At 45.8% G+C, this 21,350-nt stretch overlaps 1 protein-coding gene and 1 long non-coding RNA gene across 12 annotated transcripts in view; one reads left to right on the top strand and one right to left on the bottom strand.

Annotated features, from left to right (window-relative positions):
* Nucleotides 1-21,350, top strand: part of NAV2 (neuron navigator 2) — a 773,977-nt gene that overhangs the window by 676,701 nt on the left and 75,926 nt on the right. The window contains exon 1 of one of the 11 annotated variants that reach the window (XM_031681099.2): nucleotides 10,278-10,553. The exons of the other annotated variants lie outside the window; for them this stretch is intronic. Coding sequence (XP_031536959.1) covers nucleotides 10,528-10,553 — 26 coding nt within the window. The 5' untranslated portion in view covers nucleotides 10,278-10,527. Of the gene's footprint in view, nucleotides 1-10,277; nucleotides 10,554-21,350 lie in introns of those variants that run through there. 11 annotated transcript variants of the gene reach the window in all.
* LOC140698739 (uncharacterized) lies at nucleotides 17,045-18,300 on the bottom strand. The gene is made up of 2 exons (XR_012076626.1): nucleotides 18,141-18,300; nucleotides 17,045-17,233 (listed from the first exon to the last, which is right to left on the bottom strand). It is a non-coding gene; the product is annotated as an uncharacterized lncRNA (long non-coding RNA).

The raw sequence follows: 21,350 nt of genomic DNA on the forward strand, positions 1-21,350 counted from the left end.
AGGATACATTACAGCATCTTCCAGGCAGCTGCTCTTTAGGTAAAGTAACACCTGGGGTCTTTTTCCTTCCCTAGGAAACTTTAAGTGCTGTAACAGGCTTTCATGTAAGGCTGTGCAAGGCTGATTTCACCAGATTGCTATTTGGAAGTTCTAACAACACACCTTTATGAATAGCGGCCGTAATGCCTTTAATCCGCTAAACTTCCTGACGTTTTCAACTAAGTGGATCGCTACGAATGAAGTCAGGCTTTCCTGTCTCTCTGCTCTCTTCCTCTCCCTGCCTGTGCATCTTCAGGACCAAAATGCTGGGGTGCAAAGTCTTTCTTCTTATTAGGGCACTGAACTGTCTAGAAAAGACAGGAAACACCCTGCCGTTCCTCCAGACTCCAGGTTTGTCATTACTGGGCCTGACCTGCAACGTTTTTGAAAAACAAATTTCAGTGAGGTTTCTGTTTCTCATTAAAGCTTAGGATTCTTAAAAAATTAAATGTGATTTTCTTCCTTATTAAAGGAAAAAAAACCAAGCATGTTTATTATGGAAAAATAGAAAATGCAAGTGAGCAAACAGTAGGGAAAAAGCAAAATGTCATCCTATCAGTATGACCCAGTGAGATTCACGCTCAGCACCTTGGTGCCCTCCGGGCTTTTTTCTATGCATGTAAGCACATTTTATTTTGAAAAAAAAAAAATGTCTTGAACCCTTGCTATGAGCCAGGCACTGTTCTACGCTCTTTACATGTATTGATTCATGTAATTTTGACAGTAACTCTAGGAGTAAGAACCCATCATACAGATGATGGAGCTGAGATGTCTATTGCTTAAGTAACATATTCAAAGTCGGGCAGCTGCAAGTAGCAGAGCTAGGGGTTGTGACTCCGTAGTCCTTCCTTTTAACTACTATACTATATAATCTCTAAAAAAATGGAAAGCATTTTATCATCTACTTTTGTCGTTTGACACTGCAGTGTGAGCATCTTTTAATATCAGGATCCATCAGCATCATTTCTGATGGGCATGCAGATGTCCGATCTATAGAAGAGGCACAATTTGATTATCTCTTTCCCCACTGGGGGTTATTCAGGGTGTTCCACTCCTTTTGTTATTATAAACAACAATGCAAAGACCATTCTTGGAGCTAAATGTATGCACACTAGCATGAGCTGCAAATAAAGCCTCTATTCTATATTTTGCTGATAATCCTGACATTTGTGTGTGTGCAGATGAAGCTGTTAGGCACTGTTAGGAGAACATAGTCTTGAGTATGTCCTGGTTCCTGGTGATGGGGCCACCCTGAACCATTCACACCCTTGTTGTGTCCACACTCCATTGTTCGTGGTACCGTATTTGGGAGAGTTTTGGCTGAAGAATGGAGTTTCTGTCTAGGTCCTGCTAGCTGCTTGCAGCTGACCCTACAAATTCAGTGTCAGTTTGCACTATGCTCTGAATCGAGTGAGAGTTTTTATGTTTCTCTGTGAACTTGAATGAAAGTACAGAACTGGGATCTACCGTGATGTTATCTATCCTTGTAGTCAACTCCTCCCATAGAGAGGCAGAGAGGGAGGGAAGCAATAAAGGGCCCAGGAGTTTAGGTTGTGACAGTGCAGTCTTAACGCTCGACCAGTGAAGTCGCTCTTGGTGAGGTGAAGAAAATTGTCCCCGGTGTGTCAAGTTACCAGGCTCAAGGCCAAAATTCAGAGGTGATGAGTGTGGTTTCAGTGATGGGCTCTGCTTAGTAGGGTCTTAGCGGCAGTGTGGCCTTGGGCAAGTTACTTAACCCACTGCTTCTTAATATCCTCATGTGTATTAGGGATAGTAATACTTAGTGCGTAGGGGATAATGTCTTCTACATAGAGAATGTCAGGAGGATAAAATAAGACTGGAGAATTTAGCACAATAACCACCACGGTAAGAACCCATTAAAGAAGGAGAGCTTAAAAACCCCCAGAAGAATGCTGATCTGTTCTTCAGCACTTCCTAGCTGTGTGCCCTTGAGAAGCCTACCTCACCTCCTGGAGGTGTGCATCACCTGTGAGTCGGGGATAATCAGGTCTCTCTTGCTGAAGTAGTGTGAGTTTTGATAGCAACAGTGAACATCCGTGGCACACAGTTGGTTTTCAGTACCCGTAGCAAGATTTGTAAGCACTTACTGTGTGCTGGTCACCCTGTTTCATTTCACTTCCCTCATTCAGAAGTTTTTCTGTTAGAGACTGATAGTCAAATGGAAGGAGTTTAATTCTTAACGAGTCTGTAACTTTTCAGCTAGCCTCCCCACTAGGCAAATACCTAAAATGAGTTGGGCTCTTTGCCAAACTTTTTTTCCCCCTTTGACTTAGTCAAGACTGTGGTTTAGAGACTGTGAAGCTATTTTATAAACTCAGAAGGGAAACAGTGAGATACCAAGCTAAGGTAGAGGACAGCTTTTCTTACAAGAGGCTCAGGGTTGTAGGAAGGGTTCTGGGGGATGAGGTATTTGCAGCGTTGGATACAACACCTGCCACCAAGGAGGTCTGCAGTAAATTCAGGGGCCACCCCCAGCAGGGCACAAACGGACTGGACCGTGAATCAAATTCACAAGGCAAATGAGTTTTCTTTTGAAAAGGGATTTCAGTGGGGGATCTAGGGGTGTAGACTTACAAAGCATTTATGCTGGGAGGGGTCTTAGAGAACCTCTGTGGTGGCAGTCAGCTCCCTGAAGACAAGCCATCCAAGAGCCACAGTAAGGAAGTGATTTGGCTGAACCGGCCCCCATCAGTGTTTTCTCCGCTGGCATGAGAGCTGCATGCCCTGGGGCCAGTGGGAGGACTTCGGGTGCATGGGGTAAAGTGACGCTGGAGTCCCCCACCTGCTGGCTTAGGTCTCAGCCGGCTCAAGGCTGCCTGTGATTAGAACCCACATGTTTTCTCTCCAGTCTCTCCCCACCTCATTATCTCATCCTGCAGTGGACACGCTCAAGGATGTCCTTGCAGCTGGAACCACGTGATCAAAGGCCAAAGTGTGGCTTTGAAACATTTTGTTCATTACCCATCCATCTTCATAGAGACGGATAATAGTCCAGATGCAAGAATAAATATTTGCACTCTTAGGATTCTCCCCCTGCACCTGTAACACCATCATCAAAATACAACTCCTTATAGCCAATGGTATTATTTTAAGTTTCCTTGGATTTTTTGTTTTTCAAAAGGACAAATTGCCACGTGGATTTGCCTCTGGGTTTTTTTTTTTAATATTTTCTCCTAAATAACCAGGTTTATTACCATGATCAAAGATGCAGGAAGGCCTAGCTCTAAATTGTTCCCTAAACACCAGACAGACTAACTTTCTAATCTGCTGTTGTTCCATGGGGACAAGAGCAGGAATCTTTGTGGCTGTCGTTAGCATAGAGTGTTTGGGATGGGGTTTTATGGGATAATCTAGATTGTATTATTATGTGGAAAGCTGTATCTAGACACAAATTTTTAAGTTTTCACCAAATTGTCAACTTTCAGCATTGCACAGCTTTCCTGTACAGACAGCCTGGGCACAGATTTTTCTGACTTTCTAAGCAGTGATCTTCTCTTCTCCCCTCTGCGGTGCTCCCACCGCTTGCTGTCCCTTCGTGGCCTGTCTTATGGTTTGCAATTAAATATATTTGTTTTTTATTTGCCTGACTCCCCCATGACTATAAGCTCCATAAGGAAAGAGAGAGAGAGACCTTTTCTCTTTTGCATCTGCTGTTTCCTCAGCACAATGCCTGGCCCATAAAAGTCAGCACGCACCCAATATATTAAAGAGAACAGTCGCTGGGAATGTAGTAGAAGCCATGATATCATGGAATTTGGTAAAAGGGTGGATCTAAACTAGACTTAGTCCAAAAGTATTAGAAGCAACTAAAAGACTTGGGGGTAACCTGTTAGTGTCCCTGGCCCACTAAGTGTCTTAGTGGCATCTGTTGGCGTAGTGACCTGGAAACGTTCACCACTCTAAGCACGTGGAGTTGTGGAAACTGAACAGGATTTGGGGTCTGAAGGCATGAGCTTCGGTCTGTCCCTTAGTAGTTGTATGACTATAAGCAAGACATCTAGAGTCTCTGAGTTCCACTTTGGTTTTCTGTAACATAAGGATAATAATACATGTTGGCCCAGTTGTGGGAATTAAATGAGATGAGGTTTTTAGTCAGTAAAGTCTATGAATCTGAATTATTGTTATTGAAAATAACTTTGGCCTCACGTGTCCTTCGTTGGAAGTGCTGCATTTTGGAGTTGATTTGTGACTGATTGGCGCCCTGTTAGAAAAGGCATCACTGATGCTGGGTTGAGGACGGAAAGCCTGGGTTTGTGATTTTAGGCGGAAGATGCTGGCACCCGGCCGTGTTCTCCAGCCTCCTCTGTCCAAGGCTTCATTAACATGCCTCTGGTTTCAGATTCAGAATTGGAGGGAAGTAAACACGGATAACAGATTGGATACTCTTCCTGATGAATAAAGCTTTTTGTTTAGAGATGGAGAAGTACGTGTATGCCTTTATGTGTGGGAACCCACAAGTGTGGGCTCCCCACAATCTCAAGAATTAACCAGTTGAAGGTAACAGAAACTACAGCCCCACGAGATTAAACATCTGACTCTGAAATGCAGCTCATTCTGTCTTCGTAATAAGATTGGAGGACATTACTGCCTCCTCACTGGAGAGGGGGTGGGGCACTCACAATCTATAAATGTAAAGAATAAGCCAGGCCAGGACCATGTGGAAGCAGAGACTCTGCATAAGCACCTCAACAGGAAAGGGGGGTTTCTTACTTATCTGACTGGTCCTGAGCCCCAAGAAAGAACTGGGGAGATGGGGATGCAGAGGCACACTGACAGCATCCCCCGAGCTCTTTCATCGGTACTGCACCTGATCACCTGTTTCTAACGGGTTGGGAGTTCTCCAGAGGGTGGACTTTTTTTTTCCATTAACAGCCCCCACCAAGGCTCTAAGCACAGTTAGCCCCTCTTCAGCTCACAGCTAAAACACACAGCTATTCCCTCCCTCTGGCCTTCGCACAGAACGTGCACTCTGCCTGGAACACCTGGCTACCCTCCTGGACAGCTGACTCCCTATCATCCATCGAGGCTTAGCTTAAAGTCACTTCCAGAGATGCCTTTCCTGATCTCTCTATTTAAAGCCTCCTGGGACGCTCCTTCCCTGCACCCTGTTTGCTTCCTTCATCGCTTTCACCGCAGCGTCCAGAATGACTTTCCAAGTTTGTCTGCTCTGAGGAAAGAGCTCCGTCCGCCAGGGCTGGCCGTTTTCTTCTCCTCACCCTTTCACCCCCAGTGCTCGGTCTGGACTCCAGCGCAGGTTAGGCTAATTGTTGAATGTTCTACCCCAAAGCTACCCAGTGCCTTATAACTTTTGTTAAAGCTCACAAATTCCCTTGTGTTAACTCCTGTGCTTGGAAGGCTTTGCTGAAGACCCCTGGAGTTTTTCTCCCCTTCAGTAAAATTCCCTGGCGGGCAATGCAATGTTTCTCATTTTCACAGGTCTTCTTTTAACCCCTTATCTTCCCGTTCTTGTTCATCCTTCCAGGAGCACCTTCCTTTCTTCTTTTCTCTCCTTGTTCTGTTGTTAGCAAACCAGAAGAAAGCAACCCAGAAGAACATCAGGCTGGCTCCTGAATTAAGGAAACAAGGTGACAGTATGAAAGTGAAACTAGACCTCGTATGAAGTCAGCACCATAAACCTTTAAAGCAGCTCCCCTCTAACCTGGGGTTTAGGGACAGGCTTCAGGGGGTTAGCGAATCCCTGAAACTGTGTGCCACATGGTGTCAGCATACATTTTTTTTTTAAACAGAGAAATAGATCTGGATTTATATCAGTTCTCAAATGGGTCTGTGACCAAACAAAAGATTAAGAAGCACCGAGTTAAGGTCCTTGACTTCCAGAAGTCCCCAGGAGACTGCACAGAAGGTTCGGTTCACTGTTTCATCCTCTCACACCCAGCTGGTCCAGGACCACAGGGTCGGTGCCCAGGGCACTGGGAGGAGATCTCAAAGAACAAAAGCAGACAGCACTCCTGCCCTCAAGGAGCTTAGTGGTATTATTACTTTTTTTTTTTAATACAGATAATAACACCCCCTCCAAAGGAAAAGACAAATGATGAGTACCATGAAGTATCATGGGGTAGAAAGCAACTGGGCCAGAGTCAGGGGGAATCCGGAGGGGGTGACATTCCAACCAAGACCTGAACCATGAGCGGGAGGCAGCTGTGGAGAGATGTGGAGGAGAGCATTCCAGACAAATGTAAATCAGCGCAGGGCCTATGGAATGGGAAGAGGCCTGGTATGTTCCAGGGCCCAGATGAGCCCTACACGTGACCAAAGTGAAGGAGAGGGGCAGAGGGGGAGTGGGCAGGAGTCAGATCCCTTTTAGACCAAGGGATCAAATTGGGATTTTATTGTAATGAATTTGGATTTTACTCTAAGTTCCCTGGGAAGCTGTTGGAGGGTGTTGGGCAGAAAGGTAACTTGATCTGTTATAAACTTGAGAAAGATCATCGTCGCTGCTGTGTGGATGATGGATTCTGGCAGGGCAAGAAGGAAGGCTGAGCAATCAGGGAGGTGGCTCTTGGAGGAGAGAAATGATGGTGGCTTGGACCAAGGTTAACTTACTGTAGGTGCTGAACAGTGATCAGGTTCAACATGTATTGGAGAAGTATAGCCAAAAGGACTTGTTAATGGATTATATAGGAGGCAAGAAGGAAAGAGAGAATTAAGGATGGCTGATGGATAGTTGTACATTGACTGGGATGGGGAGGACTTTGAGAGTGGGGTGCACACAAATTGGAAGTTCAAAACAGTTTTGTATAAGGTGCATTAAATTTGAGATGTGTTGAGTATGTAAAGGGGCCAGGCTAGAGGAGCAAAGTTCAGAGTTGTTTGTCTCTATCTAGTATTTGAAGCCATAGATGAGATCTCGTAGGAAAAGAGAGGGGACAAGAGTCAGAACCCTAGAGGTCTGGAGAGGAGGAGGTTGAGCCAAGGGACAGAGAGGCACAGCCAGTGAGGCAGGAAGAAACCAGGTGCAGATGATGGCATGAAAACCCAAGAAGAGACCCATTCAAGAAAGAAGAATCTACCAGCCAGGCTCCATGCAGCTGAAAAGGCAGGTTGAGTAAGGACCATTGACTTCGACAAGAATTAAGCCAGTGATGTTCTTGGGAGAAACAAAACATAGTTTCAGTAGAGTCATGGGGACACAAGTCTGACTGATGGGTTGAGGAGAGAATGGGTCTTAGGAGTTTGGAGTATAGTCAGCTCATTTGAGGTGTTCCGCTGTAACGTGGAGCAAAGTCTAGCGTGGTCATGGAGGAGAAGATGGACATGGGGTTAAAGAACATTTTGTTTTTTTTGATAAAACAGATGATCTATTTCTTGGCTATGGGACAGAGCCAGTAAAAAGAGGGAAACAGATGATGCTGGCGGAGAAGGAACATAGTATCGTCATTAGCATTATTTCATAAGAGTGCTCATTAGAAGTAAGTCAGCACCTCCTTAGGTTCACTTCAGTGGTTTTCTGTTTTCTCTAATTACATACTGTACTCTAAGAATAAAGTTTTAATCTACTCTTTGATACCTGGGTAGAGTTAATCAGCTATTTTTCTTGGTTTAAAGAAGCTCTGTGTGTTAACCTGAGGGTCTTGACATCACTGATAACATTGTTTCTATGGAGAAAAATGTTATGAGTTCTAGAAGGTCTTTGGAATTTGGCCTGTTTGGAAACCAGGGTCAAAAATGACAGGGGAAGATTGGCTCTTTGAAAAGAGCCAAAGGGCATCTGCCCTCAGAGAGTTGGTTGACCTCCCTTCCTTTGTTTATCTCCTCCTGTTGTTGAATCTCTTAGCCACACTGGTTGTTGCCTTTCAGAGCATGGAAAAGCCCTAGCTAAAATTGAACCTTTAGCTGCAAAGAATTCAGAGTGTTTCATATTAATGACGTGATCCTTTTAACCACAGGGAAAGGACTGAGACCCTTTTAAACTGCATTGTCTTGTGTAATAATGTCACCCTTGAGGAAATTGTGCATAATCAAAATTATATATTTAGTGTTGAAGGATATTTACATGAACTTTTATGCAGGGAGAAATTCCATTATTCACCCTCTGATGCATCCTCTCTTAGAGTAAAAGACAAGATGCTTACGGCAGCTTGCTGGACTCTCCTCAGGCATCCTCCTCCCTCCCTTCAGCCCTCTGACCTGACCTGCTAGGTTCCCTTTGCTTCACTGCTAGGTTCCCATTTCTCTGCTCCAGCCACACTAGGCTCCAGGTTCTCGGAATGAATGTACAAGTTGGATCCTGTCTCAGGACCTTTGCACTGACCTTTTCCTCTCTTGGAAGGCTCTTACCTCCAGATACTCACCTAACCAGCCCCCACACTTCTTTCAGATCTGTAGTAATCATCCCTTCTGCAGGCCTTCCCCAGTCACCCTTTATAAAATTTCGGACACCTCTCCTTGACAAATCACAGCCCCTTCTCTGCATTACTTTTTCTCCTTAGCATTTATCTTGATAATATACTGTATAATTTACATTTTGTCCCATTTATTTTGTAGTTCTACCACTAAACTGCAAGTTCTATTAGAGTAGGGAACTTTTTGTCTGTTTCATTGACCCTTGTATAGGGGGTGTTCAGTAATATTTGTTGTTTAGATGAACAAATAAATGAATAAATAGACATCGCTTGGTTATCTTGACAGTGAATGTGGATTTTTACATATTGTATTTGCTTAAGACAAGGAACAACTACAGCAAACAGTGAAAATTTTTTATGTGTGTGTATATATGTGTGTGCGTATGTATATATATGCATTTGTACATATATGTTTATGTACCTATGTCTCCATGTACATAGTCATTCCACCCAAATTAACCCCGAGGTCAGCCAGATTCTCAAACAAGTCCTATTGTAAAGATAAATTCAGTTCCTGAGACAGTGTAGAAGGTAAGAGGAATGGTTTAAAGCACCTTTGTCAGTGGAGCTTGGGTCCCTACTGACTTTGTCTCAATAAATCTGGGCCACATTGGCCTCCCCTAAACTAACCCCTCCACTCACCTGCCTCGGCTCCCCCTGCAGATGCTGGTTGCAGTTTTTCACCTGGGGGTGGGCCCTGAGGGGTGAGATGTGAATGATTAACTTTGGTTGGGACTCCTGCAAGATTACAGTCTGCTCCTGGACACATTTGCTTTTTCATTCACCTGGGAAGCCCCACTAGACCCTGGCTTCCTCTCTTAGCTGACCTTTTATTTGCCCCCTTTTGGGTGGAGGACAACTGGCTCTTCGTTCCCCCTTTGAAAGGCTTCTGTTTGCTGAGCAAAGGTTGACCACACAGAGACCTTGCTTGGGGCCAGTTATTGCTTCTTCCCCTAGCCCCCAGCCCCCAGCCCCCAGCCCCCAAACGACACACAGACACACACAGAAACACACACACACAGATACACACACGACCCTCTACTCCCCTGTCAGATTGGAGAGGCAGCCCAGGCCAGGGGGAGTCTTTCTGACAGAGTCTTCCAAAGCTGCCGGGAACCCACTGGAAGGATTTTTGTAGAGGAACTAGGGGTTTTAGAGACCATCTTAATCCTCCTTCATTTTGAAATAAAAGCTTGTGGCTGTAACATCATTTTGCTTTTGAATTCTCAGTAGTAAAACAGTTGTTCATTGTTCACAGCATCTGTTTACATACTTCCTTCTGAATTCCTTGATTACAGGTTTTAATAGGGATTAGTCCGGTGCAACCCCTTCCCATCCCAGGACTGAGACTCTCCCCCGTCCCACCTCCCCTCCCAGGCTCTGCACCATAGTGTTTAAAGTAGTCATGCATAGAGCGAGCTTCCTTAAAAAAAAAGCATGAAGAAATAGTGCATATTTTTGCTGGCACTGCATCAAAATCAACATCACCAAAAATAATGTACGTCATTGTTAACTATACAAATAGGTATCTCTGAAGGCTGATCATTCAATCAAATGCTTTTGCATTCGGTTGTTGACGGCATTAGCTAAGAAATGTTACTATCAGTGGTTTCTGTGTCATTGTTAATAGTAGCAGTTTTGGCTGAAAAGACTTTTTCCAACATTTTAGTACAGTCCACAGGGGTTTAGAATATTTTTCACCCCTAAATTTTATTCAGCTTGCCCAGCTATTACAGACTCCCTTGGGGCCATATCGAGGGCTCTCCCACTAGGTGTTTTACGGTAACAGTTTCTGAGTTTGGTGTTAGCTTTTGCTTTGCTGAAACTTTTCACAGCTGACTTGATACTAGCACTCACGCCTGACCTCTCACTTCTTCAGCACTTGAGGGGTTAATTTTGTTGGTGGATCCGGTTTCTTTCCTGGGCTGGGAATGGCGATCCCCTTCTAGCTGGTAGTTTAGTAGCAGAGTTGCTTGGTGCCTGGGATTCCCTGGCCCCGGCGTGGGCTGACTCGGCTGGCTGGCTGGCTGGCTGACGGAGTTGCCATCGTGAGATTCATTCAGCTTCTTTTGTCTGCTTTCTCTAAGGACCACAATGTAGTGAAATGCTCTGGCCTAGGAACCTTACAAGGTAGGACGATATCCTAAAATTTCCAGGGCCTGGGGCGGGGTGTGGCGCCTGTAGTGCTTTGGATGGTATTGGAAAGCCCAGAGGTGCAGCCAGTGGTGCAGCTGCCAAAATCCCCGTGGGCTAAGTGGTGGGGGAGTCACTGGTCGGGAAATTCAGCACCCTTTTTCCTCCCACTCCCTTCCCCTTTAATTTTAACCTTGATAGTCTTAGAGGCAGCCGGAGCGTTACTCAAATGTCCTTGGTCCACTTGGACACTTGGGTAATTTCAGTATTTTCCAGACTGCCTTATCAAATTAGGCTGCTGAGACCAAAAAACAGGGTGTTGATCACCAGCTATCTTAGGTACTTATTCCAGGCTTTTTGGGAAAGACCTTTGAGCCTGGAGGGGAGGGAGAGCTAGAGAGAGGCAGTGTGGGCCCCACGAAGGGCTGCTGGTGGGTCAGAGGGCCCTGATTAAAATGACTTGCAGTTGGAGGTTTGGTTTGGAATCTAAGAAGCTGAGTGAACTTGTGGTTGTGTTTACTAATACTGCAAATTACTGGGTGGGTTTTTTTTTTCTGGAAACTAGGCTCCAGGAGAGAGGGCAACAGACTTAAGTGTGAGTATTTTCCTTGTTTGTTAGGGCTGCTAGAAAGCTGCCCAAAGAGGAGCATTTCTATTTTTAAGCCAGACAAGGGGAAGAGAAAACAATGTTCATTACACCTACAACTTGCCAAGCATCTAACAGATATTGTCTCGTTTAATTTTTCTGGCAAAGCCAGAAATGCTATTTTTAATTTTGAGGCGAGGCAGTGGGAACTAAGTGAGGCTAAGTTAATGCGCTCAGGGTCACACAGATACTAGGCAAAACTGGGGTCAGAACCCAGGTCCACTGCACCACTCTGCCTTCCTTGTTGGGCTTGGCAGATGGATCTGGATGGTTTTATTTGTAAGTTGAAAGGTGGGTGCAGCTGGATGAAGGACACGTTTCATTGTGGAGGGCTTACCAAAGTGCACATAATACTTCCAAGCATGGCCTGCTTGGCCTCTCAGATTTTGCTTTTTTCGGGAGGGAAAGGGTGGGATATTAAGAAGCAGCAGGACCTCCCTGGGAGTTCTCTAATCTTTTGGAGGCTTTTGGATTGGTAGATAGATCTTTGACTGGATTTGTGCTTGTACCTTGGTTCAAGTGGGGCAGAAGCCCCAGTGAAAGTCAAATCTGGGAAGGTCAGTGGCCTTGGCGTTGGCCTTGGGCTACTGGAGCTCTGGAGCTGCCTCCTGAGAAGCTGGCTTTATTGAGTCCTGAAGAGAGACTTTGCTTTCCACCCGGCATGCTAATGCTGACCCAGGCTTGGCGCTAGCCACTCACAGGTGTGCCTGGGGGTGGCTAATGAGCTAGAGCTGAGCTGCCCATGGGTTGCAGAGCTGATTTTGAGTGTCTGTATCTTAACCTGAGTTCCTTGCCTTCCCATTGCCCCAGAAAGGGTGGCTGAAGGGCAGGCCCCTGCCAAGTGGCAGAGAGAGTGGAGGCCAGCCCCTCTCTCAGCTGTTCTGGGCCAATTGCAATTCTGTTATGTGCACGCAGGTTCCCAGACTCCTAAGGTATGTTGGAGAGTGAGTGTGAGTTTGTGTACATGGGTGGTGTTAGTGGGGGTTTGGGGACCCCCGTATCCCCCCTCCACCTACTCTAGATCCTGGGCAGCCAGTCAACGCCCTGTCTGGGATTTAGCTCCCCCGACCTCTACTTCTTTAACTACTTTGAGATGTTTTAAGAATAATTTGATTGCATTAAAAGTGGCCTGGAGATTTTAGATAACAGATGAGAGTTCTGACTTCCTATATGACTGTGATCTACTTAAAAATATCTTTGACTCTTGCTCTTAGGTTGAATGAATGTGGCTAAGAAGAGCTTGGGTTTTTAGAAGTGGGTAGATCTAGGTTCAAATCCATCTCCATGTATTAGCTCTGGCACTGTGAGCAGGTTACTGTAGCCCCCATAAGCCTCAGTTTCCACATCCATTAAAAAGGGAGCATTAATAGCCTTATAGGGTAATAGAGAGGCTTGTGTGGGATAATGTATGTAAAGTGCTTTAGCAAAGTGCCTGGAGCCCACTATGAAAACTTTTCAGCTTGTGTGAGTAAGTGTTGGCTATCATTTTCACTCACTGTGTGTAGTATGCTGAGTACTGTGGTGTTTAAGGTACTCATATCTTCGGGTAAACAGAACAGCAGGATGAGTTTGTTGAGATGTGTGGCAGAAGCCAGCCAGCAGTGGACCAAGTGCCAGCAGCCTTCTCTAGTGGGGCCTTGGAGGAGAGGGGCCTTTGTGTAGCTGAGGCCAGCAGACACGCTGGTGCCTGTTGTAACAATGAGGGTATAAGGCATCCGGACTGGAGCTCTGGCGTTTCTAGCCCAACCAGCCCTTGGAGCCAAAGGAGGAATTTCACGCTTACTCAGGGGACCACCTACTTGTTGAAGGAATGAGTTACCAAAATGGGACAAAGGTGCCATGGGGTGAAACTCAACGCTGGGCATTCTGAGTGCTACTAAATCCCCTTGGAGCCTTCTTTATGGGGTTCCTGTTTCCCTCTCTCCACCTCTAGCGATTGGCCTTGCACCTGGCACCGTCTGTCTGTAGAAGCTGCCTCTCCCCTGGGACGTTGCTCATTTGTGGCAGCAAGAAGCAGCAAGTTCTTGCACTAGAACCTTATCGTCTGTTTCATGTTGTGGGCCTGCACCTCCTTCCTGCGGTCCTTGCAAAGTCTCTGGATCCCAGGCTGCAGCTGAGAGGAGCTAGTTATCTCCTCTGTGCCTGGATCTGATTTGGTCCGCACAAAAGGCTTGTGAGGACTGGGTGTTACTAGCACCAGATCACACGGAAGGAAACCTGGGTCTCCTGGAGATGAAGGCAGTCTTACAAAGTAAACAGCAGAGCCAGGGTTCAAACCTAGATCTATTTTACTTTTTTCTCCGGAGCTTGTGCTGCCTCCATTCAGAGCCACCAGGCTTTATGGTACCGCTGCTAGATGAGACTAAATTCGCTGGGATTGGTATCTGACTCTGCCCTGGCTTTGATTCGAGTTCAGGTTCTGGATCATTTTGCACCGAAACAGCAAACCACGTAGAGAGATCCCAAAAGTGGGACCCAGAGGGGTGGCTTGCTTGCTTGCTTATAGCTTTTTAAAATTAATTGTCTTTCTTTAATGTGGAAAACTATTAAGTCCTTCTGATACACATAATAGATGTTCATTAAAATGTGTCAAATAAATAAATCAGTGAGGTGTTGAATACTCTTGGATTTGTGTCTGACCCCCAGCTTCAACGTTCCCTAGTTGTATGGCCTTTGGGCCTTTCTTTCCAAGCCTCAGTTGTCTCATCTCTAGAATGGGTATAGAATGAGTCTCTATCTCATGGTACCCAGGAGAAAATATAAATAAGCCATCAACAGTTGTTACCATGTTTACCACAGGGTGGGAGGATTCAATGAAATAATGCAAGTAATGTAATTAGCATAGGGTCTGGCACAGCTTTAAACTTCAGTTAAAGCTGGCTTTTATTATCATTCTCAGATAGGCAAGGAAAGATGGGACTCTGCAGGACGTCTGTTGCACTCTTTGAAAGTGGATTTTCTTAATAGGCCCCTATGGTCTTTAGAGGAGGTGATGCTCCCAAGAAAACCTCCTGGGGAGAAAATAGTTAACATACCTGTCTGGTGGGAAATGGAGGTGGCCAAACCCTTTCCCTTCCCCAGGGGTGACTGCTGAGCCCTGGTTGGGCTTGCTCACTCATCCACACCAAAAGATCTCATTCCGCTCCGGGGCCCTGGGGTTTCACAGGAACAATTGCCTTGAACAATAGCCAGAGAACGAGTTCCACCAGTCTGGGCTTTTGCAAGTGAATGCAGCTGTCTGGCAGGGGGCACAGGGCCCTGGATCTGGGCCCCGCTGTGACTGTGGAGCAGAACTGGAAAAGTGAGCAGGTAAGGCCGGGACACAGACCCTGGGGGCCCTGCACCCTGAGTTTAGTCACCAGGAGAGAGGTAGAGAGGGAGGCAGGGACCAGGCCTGACTACTTCTGAGGGCGGTAGGGGCCTTCTGGAAGTACACCCAATCTTTGTGGTTGGGGCGGGGGCGCCATGGGGAGGATTAGGAACCATTGCTTTGTGAAGGCTGCTTATGAGAACCATGGTACAGTACTTCATCTCCGCTAACCTGCTGTGATTTATTAGTGAGCAGAGGATAAATACTTATCTGCAATCTGATTTTTTTACAACATCATTTAAGCCTGTCTTTCCCTTGCATAAACAACATTATCTCACAGGGAGTCCATTTGCAAAGTGTAATGACTGCTCCAGATCCTTCAGGAACACCTCTTCTCAGAGTCAGTCTTTTGCTAAAAGCCAGGATTCGTCTTGCCTGGGCGTGTAAATCCTAGTGGAAAAATCTGTTTAATCATCCCTCTGACCTTGGGATTTGGTTTTTCTTTTTGCTTCATGGGAGACAACGTTGTAAATGTAATATCGCGTTCATTCAGAACCATTACAAATTCCTGCTGTATCTAGGTACTCCCCATAAGGGCTCGGTAGTAAAAACTTGTCCAAATTGGAGGTGATTTCTCGGGGAACCTGGTGAAAGCAGGTTTCCCTCCTTGGGTCTGTGGAATGCTAACTCCCCACAGCAGTGAGGGAAACAGGGAGTGTGAGAAGGTGGAATAATTTATGATTCTTTCACCTGCGTTTTTCATAGCAGATAGCCTGTGTTTGGGCTGTTAAAATTGTGCTGTAAGCCCTCTGAGTGGCATTTGAATTCCTTACACAGTGATGTCAGCATCTCTTGTTAAGACTCTGAAATTGGATCTCCTTGTTTTATGGGCCATTCCCTTTTTGAATGGATTTTCTGCTCACTTTGGAGAGCTTTGACTCTGATTTAAATGCTCTGTCTTGGCCAAGATGAGGTCTCATTGTTACCATACTTGGTTGCTGCCAGCCAGTAGAAGTTCTTTTGAGATGAGCCTGGGTGGCAGGCAGAGATACGGAAGCTGACCTATAGGTACTCTCTCTGATGAGCTGGGAGGCTGCATGGAGTCATTAGACCCTGGTTGAATCCTATCCCGATGGGCTCTGGGCCCTCATCCAGTGGAAAATGGGAGGTGGAGTAACAGCTGTACCATGCCTAGTACAGTGTCTGGCATTTGGTAATCGTCATCAGTTATGGCCTTAAATACTAGGTAAGAGCTCATCTTACTCCCTTGTGGAGAAATGGTATGGTCTAACGCGGAATCTCTGTTGTGAATTGGGTTGTAATGTCTCTGTAGGAAGGTTTGCAAACTCAAATTGCGGGCCCGGTCAGGTAGCATGTATGAGTGAGTGAAAAGGCCCAGATGGGGGCTGTGTCTAATGGGAAAGCACAGCTCTGTCTAGAGAGGGCAGTTACTCCTCAGGGCTAGCTAATTGTCTCCTATGTGTAAGATGTTGGCACCTGATCCAGATGGTTAAAAGACCCTGTGTGGGTCTAAACAGTCAGCTAAGGGGTGAAATCAGCAACAAAGCAGCCCAGAGACTGGGAAGTGCAGCAACCCCTTCAGCAGCTTTTACTGAGTGGAAGCGATGCTCTGGCCAGCGGAGACCTTTGGTTTGCCCCTTTGCCTCTACTGACTTTACTCTGAGCTTAAACTCGCAGGATGTTAGTTAGAAAGCAGCTTTTAGAATGGCTGCATCCATCTCCCTCGTACGGGAGGCTGGGGCCTAGAGAGGAAGTGACATGTCGGAACTCCGACAGGAAGCAGTTCTGGGGGTGGCTGGGGCGGGGCCTGGCCCTCCTGGCTCCTTGCCTTTACCACTTCCATGCCTGGAAGGAGAGAGCAGCTCAGGAAAGAGCGTTAACGGGCCTGAGCTTTGGCACGCTGTCCACCCGTGCCTTGTGCTGGCACTCGGCTGGTGGCTTGAGGAGCTAGCGAAGGCTGTAGAGATGTCTGGAGCCATTGCGGTTTCTGCGTGCTGTCCTTTGCTCATCTCGCTGTTTTACATTTTCATCTGTGCCTGAGCTATGTGTCCTTGTCTGTCATGTCTACCGGCTTTGCAGTCAGGGGTGGGGACAGCTGAAGCATCACTGCATCCCCGGTACCTCGCGTGGTACCTGGCACACGGAGGATGCCGGCTGACTGGGTGAGATGAACAAAATGAATTCAGAGCCCCTGGCTTGGGAGTTTTGAGGAAACATAGGAAATGTCTGATGGAATTCTTTCCACCCATCCATTGGCAAAAATAGGTGAAGGCTGTTTGCAGACCTGATCACCTGTAACTCCACCAGTTGGGGACATTTCATTGCGTAGAGAGAAAGGGACGTGGCTGTGATCTGGGTAGGAAATGCTGCTTTTGTCTTGATGGTTCTGAAGAGTCAATGGAAGCGTCTTCTTGCCATTTCTCTATATGTCCCAGCCACAGAATTTATAGGGCATAAGCATCGTAAGATGTTTTGAAATTTAAAAAGAAAAAAAAAGACAGAGAAACCAGCCAAGCTTTGGGCCCCACAACCCTTTTAGTTTCCTATTATAGAACCCAGGGCAGGAGGAGGCCACCCGAGTTCTCCTTATTTCCCAAGGCTGCAGAAGACGATGCTGCTTCCACTAAGATTTTTGGAGCGGCTGGGAGTCGTTTTGGCAGTCTCACAATGTAGAGTGAAGGTGAAGCGGGGCGGGGAAAACTGGTGAAGAGAAGAGATGCTGTCTTAGGTTCATTTATTCTAGCGGTTTATCTAAAAGTCATTCATTCAGAAAATGAAATGTTCTGTAGTAGTTTTCTAAATGTTGTGCCCCAAAAGAATGTCTTAGAAGAGTTAAGCTTTCCTATTCAATTTATTGAGGCTTTAATTTTTGGGGAGGGAGGTAATTAGGTTTATTTATTTACTTACTTTTTAGAGGAGGTACTGGGGATTGAACCTAGGACCTCGTGCATGTTAAGCATGCACTCTACCACTGAGCTATACCCTCCCCACGAGGCTTTAATTTTTAAACCTGTGTTTTCTTAACAAATCTCATTCTACAAATCCAGTATTTTTATATAAATTAAGGGTGTTTCCACTTGTTATTTGATTAGTACCTTATTAATTCAGACTTAAATTGAATTTAACTAAGTAAGTAGTACTGTTTGCAAAGTTGGATAATTAAACTTCTTTAAATATTTTAGACTGCATTCATAAACTTAACATACCTGATTTCCTCAAGTTCTTCGAATGTTTGATAGGGTAGACTTTAGTAGTCTAACAAGCAAGATCTTTCTAAGCACTTAAACGACTCTTGCAAATCAAATACTTTATGACATTTGTAACTTCAGTTTGTCTTAAACTACTACTTTTTATAGTCTGAATCCATTTCTTAAATCTTTAATCTGAAAAAAGTCTCAAATCAGAAACCAGTACTTATTTAAATTCGTATCAGAAGACTTTTTTAGATTCTCTAATATGCCATATATTTTTAAAAATATTGTAACTGTATAGAAATTATCCCAGTGATCACAAAACTTTCACCCCAAGCGTAGGTATTAATATTATGATTTATTTCATTATCTCCCTTCATCTTTTAAAACCTATCCCAGGATTTAAAGTCACTTACTTCCTACTAAGGGGAGGAAGTGGGCTCGGAACCATCTCATGGTTTTTCTCAATCAGATTCAAGAGCAGAATGCACAAATGGTCAAATCATATTCCAGAATGGTTGTTCCGGAGCCAGGGCTATACACGCCAGAGTTCTTTCTGCCGTGTCATCAGGGTCCCTCCAGCCTCTTAGCTGGAATTCTGTTTCACTGCACTGCAAACACAAATCCTCTGGGTTTCTTTCAAGTTTTAAGTCATAATCAAGTTTTGTAACCTCTTTCAACATTCATCACCTGTCTGGGGTCAATGGACTTTTGTACCCCAGATTGTACCTAATTTCCTTTGCCACTTGATTGGATTCAACTAATGTTCTTACTGCCTGAATGAATTCTGCGTGCTTTCCACATTTTTCCCATCTGACTCTCAGCCACATGTCTGGAGTCGTTTTACAGACAAATGGCAATTCCCTGTTAGTTAGCATGAGTATACCAAGTGATAAAAAGCTAAGCGAACTTGATTTGAACAAAAGAAAGGAATTTATTAGTTCTCACTCTTCCATCTCCCAGGGGTGGCTTCTGCCTTTAGCTCTGGCTGGATCTGGGAGGCTCATGTCGTGTCCTTTATCCTGCCCCTGCTTCCCTCTGTGCTGACTACCTTCCAAGGCAGGTGAGGAGGAAGTGGGCAGTGGCAGCCCTAGGCTTCCGTTGTGTTTCTTCCAGAGTTGTGCGTCTCCTGTGTGGGGAGTGCTATTTCAGGCAAAGTTAAAAAGATCATGCCAGCCCTTCACAACTGTTAAGAGTTCATGTCTTGGAGAGGGGGATAGAAGAGGCAGCACAGCCCGCATCCTCTTGTTGGAAGCACGTTGTTACTACAGATCATCTCATGGAAACAGTCTTCCTGAGGCAACATCATGGAACTCACTGCCCTTGATCTTGGTGGCACACGGCCATTTATAATACCCTGAATTTTAGGAAAAGGACCAGTTGGAGCTAAGTGATTTTATATTTAAATAGACTTGCCAGCGTTCCAAAAGACGCAAAAGCGAGGGAGATGTGGCTGGTTTTCCAGGGTCAAGGACAGCTGTGGTTTCTGGCACACAGACAGCTCTGGAGGACACCAAGGCACTCTTGCTCAGTGTGGACTTCCCTTGTGTCACTGCCCCCTTATCCTCTTAGTTTCCCCACTCCCATTCTTCTGTTAGGGGGATCACGGATTCTCCTGGGCAGGTTCGGTTACATTGACTTCCTGTAAACACAGGGCGGCCCCGCGATGCTCTGGCACCAATGTGGGAGGAATCGTGTGTGTGATAAGTGTCACGTGCCTCCTGGAACAGTATCTCCATGCTGAAAGGCCACAGAGGAAGAGCGGATACAATTTCAAAGCAAAAGCAATCTGAGGGTTGGATTCATGGGCATCTGTTACTAACTTCCTTTCCTCCCTTCCAGCCGTGCTCCTCTCCTCTCCCTTTCTTCTTCGTCGGATTATAGGAAATTGTAGATACATTAAATGGCTAACTCCAGAGAGCAGATGCAATGAAAGACTCATGGGATTTCCTTTTTAACCACAAGAGTAGATTTGAGTCCTTTTTCATCTGTTCGCTCATGCTTTTCCTGGCAGAGACTTACATAGTTGCCAGCCTAGGTGGTGTCATCCACATGTCAACCATAGGAAACTGAGGCACAGAGTTGTGAGTTGTCAGAGGATGACATGGGAGGGGGCTGGGCTCAGAATCCCCTGCTGGTGGTGCGTTTGCTTCAAAACTTGCCCCGTCTCTCCTGCACGTGAGTTCAGTCAAGAAGCATTTAATAAACGTATCGGGTGCCTGGAGATGGGAGATGGAGTAGGTGTGAGGCCAGCATCACTGCAGCACCGCCCTGGAGGTGGTGGCGGAGAGAGGTGAACTTCAGGGTCCAGTAGTGTTTCACTGCCAGGTCTTTCGTGTGTTTGTAGAGAGCCCACGGTCCTCCCAGCCTCGGGTTCCTCATTGTGAAGCAAGGTCACCTGTGAGACAGCAGGAGTGTTGTTGAGAACACGTGCAAACGCTGAATAGTTGGCACTTGGCGAGTGCTCAGTGCACGGTCAGCTGTTGTCATGAGAGACCACGTGATTCAGGCCAGAGGGAGTGTGTGTTCTGGAATTAGACAATTCTGCACTTAAACCCAGTTTCAGTGTGGACTGAAGGACACTGGCCAGGATGTTTGTTCTTTCAGCCTTGATCTCATCGTCTGTCACCTGGGAAGGACAATAGGCCCCTTGCAGGTGTGATGTGAAAAAGGGAGAGAAATATATGGTATACCGGAAGTCCCTGGCACGTGGGATGCACTTGTTACCATCACCAAGGCCTGCGTGTATTTGGAAAGTGGGGCAGACCTTCATACAGGAAACAACTAGAAAACTGCCTGAGTGTTTAGAAGGAGCCCAAGTGTGTAAAACTGTGCAGAAACTCAGAGTAGGGGATGGTGAGGATGGGCCAGAATATTTGGAGAAGGCTTTAAGGAGGATTTGGAGCAGGATGGGGCCTGGGCCAGAGCAGTGGAGTCACAAAAGGGAAGTGGGCTCAGACCCAGAGCCCTGGGACCCTCTGGGCCCTGTGACTTCATCCTCACTAAGCCCCTTACACTTCCTGCCTTTATCCTCCGTACTTGAGAACCACCCTTACCCATTTCCCCTGCACGTGTGTGAGCCCCAGACTCTCCAGGTGGGCTCTGGAAGCCAAGTTGGCAGCCTTGAGGGCAAGGTGTTGAAACAGATTTCCACTAGGTCTCCTCTTTCCGCCTAATCAGCAGAGCTCAGGCAGGCATCCTACAAGCTGGTGGAACAAACTGGAACTTCCTTTTGATTACCTGGGGGAGCCTGGGGTGCTCCTGGCTTTCTGAATCTCAGAGACTGACATTTCTTTCTGTTTGTTTGTTTCTTTTATTGTGGTATAGTTTATGTACAGTATTATGTAAGTTTCAGGTACACAACATAGTGATTCACAGTTTTTAATGGTTTTATAGCATTTATTGTTATTATAAAATATTGGCTATTTTCTCTATGCTGTACAATATATCCTTGTAGCTCATCTATTTTATACATAGTAGTTTGTATCTCTTAATCCCCTACCCCTATATTGCCCCTCCCCTCTTCCCTCTCCCTACTGGTGACCACTAGTTTGTTCCATGTATCTGTGAGTCTGTTTCTGTTTTGCTATATTCTCTAGTTTGTTTTATTTTTTAGATTCCACATG

Source organism: Vicugna pacos, chromosome 10, assembly GCF_048564905.1.
Source record: "Vicugna pacos chromosome 10, VicPac4, whole genome shotgun sequence".
Classification (NCBI taxonomy): Eukaryota; Metazoa; Chordata; class Mammalia; order Artiodactyla; family Camelidae; genus Vicugna; species Vicugna pacos.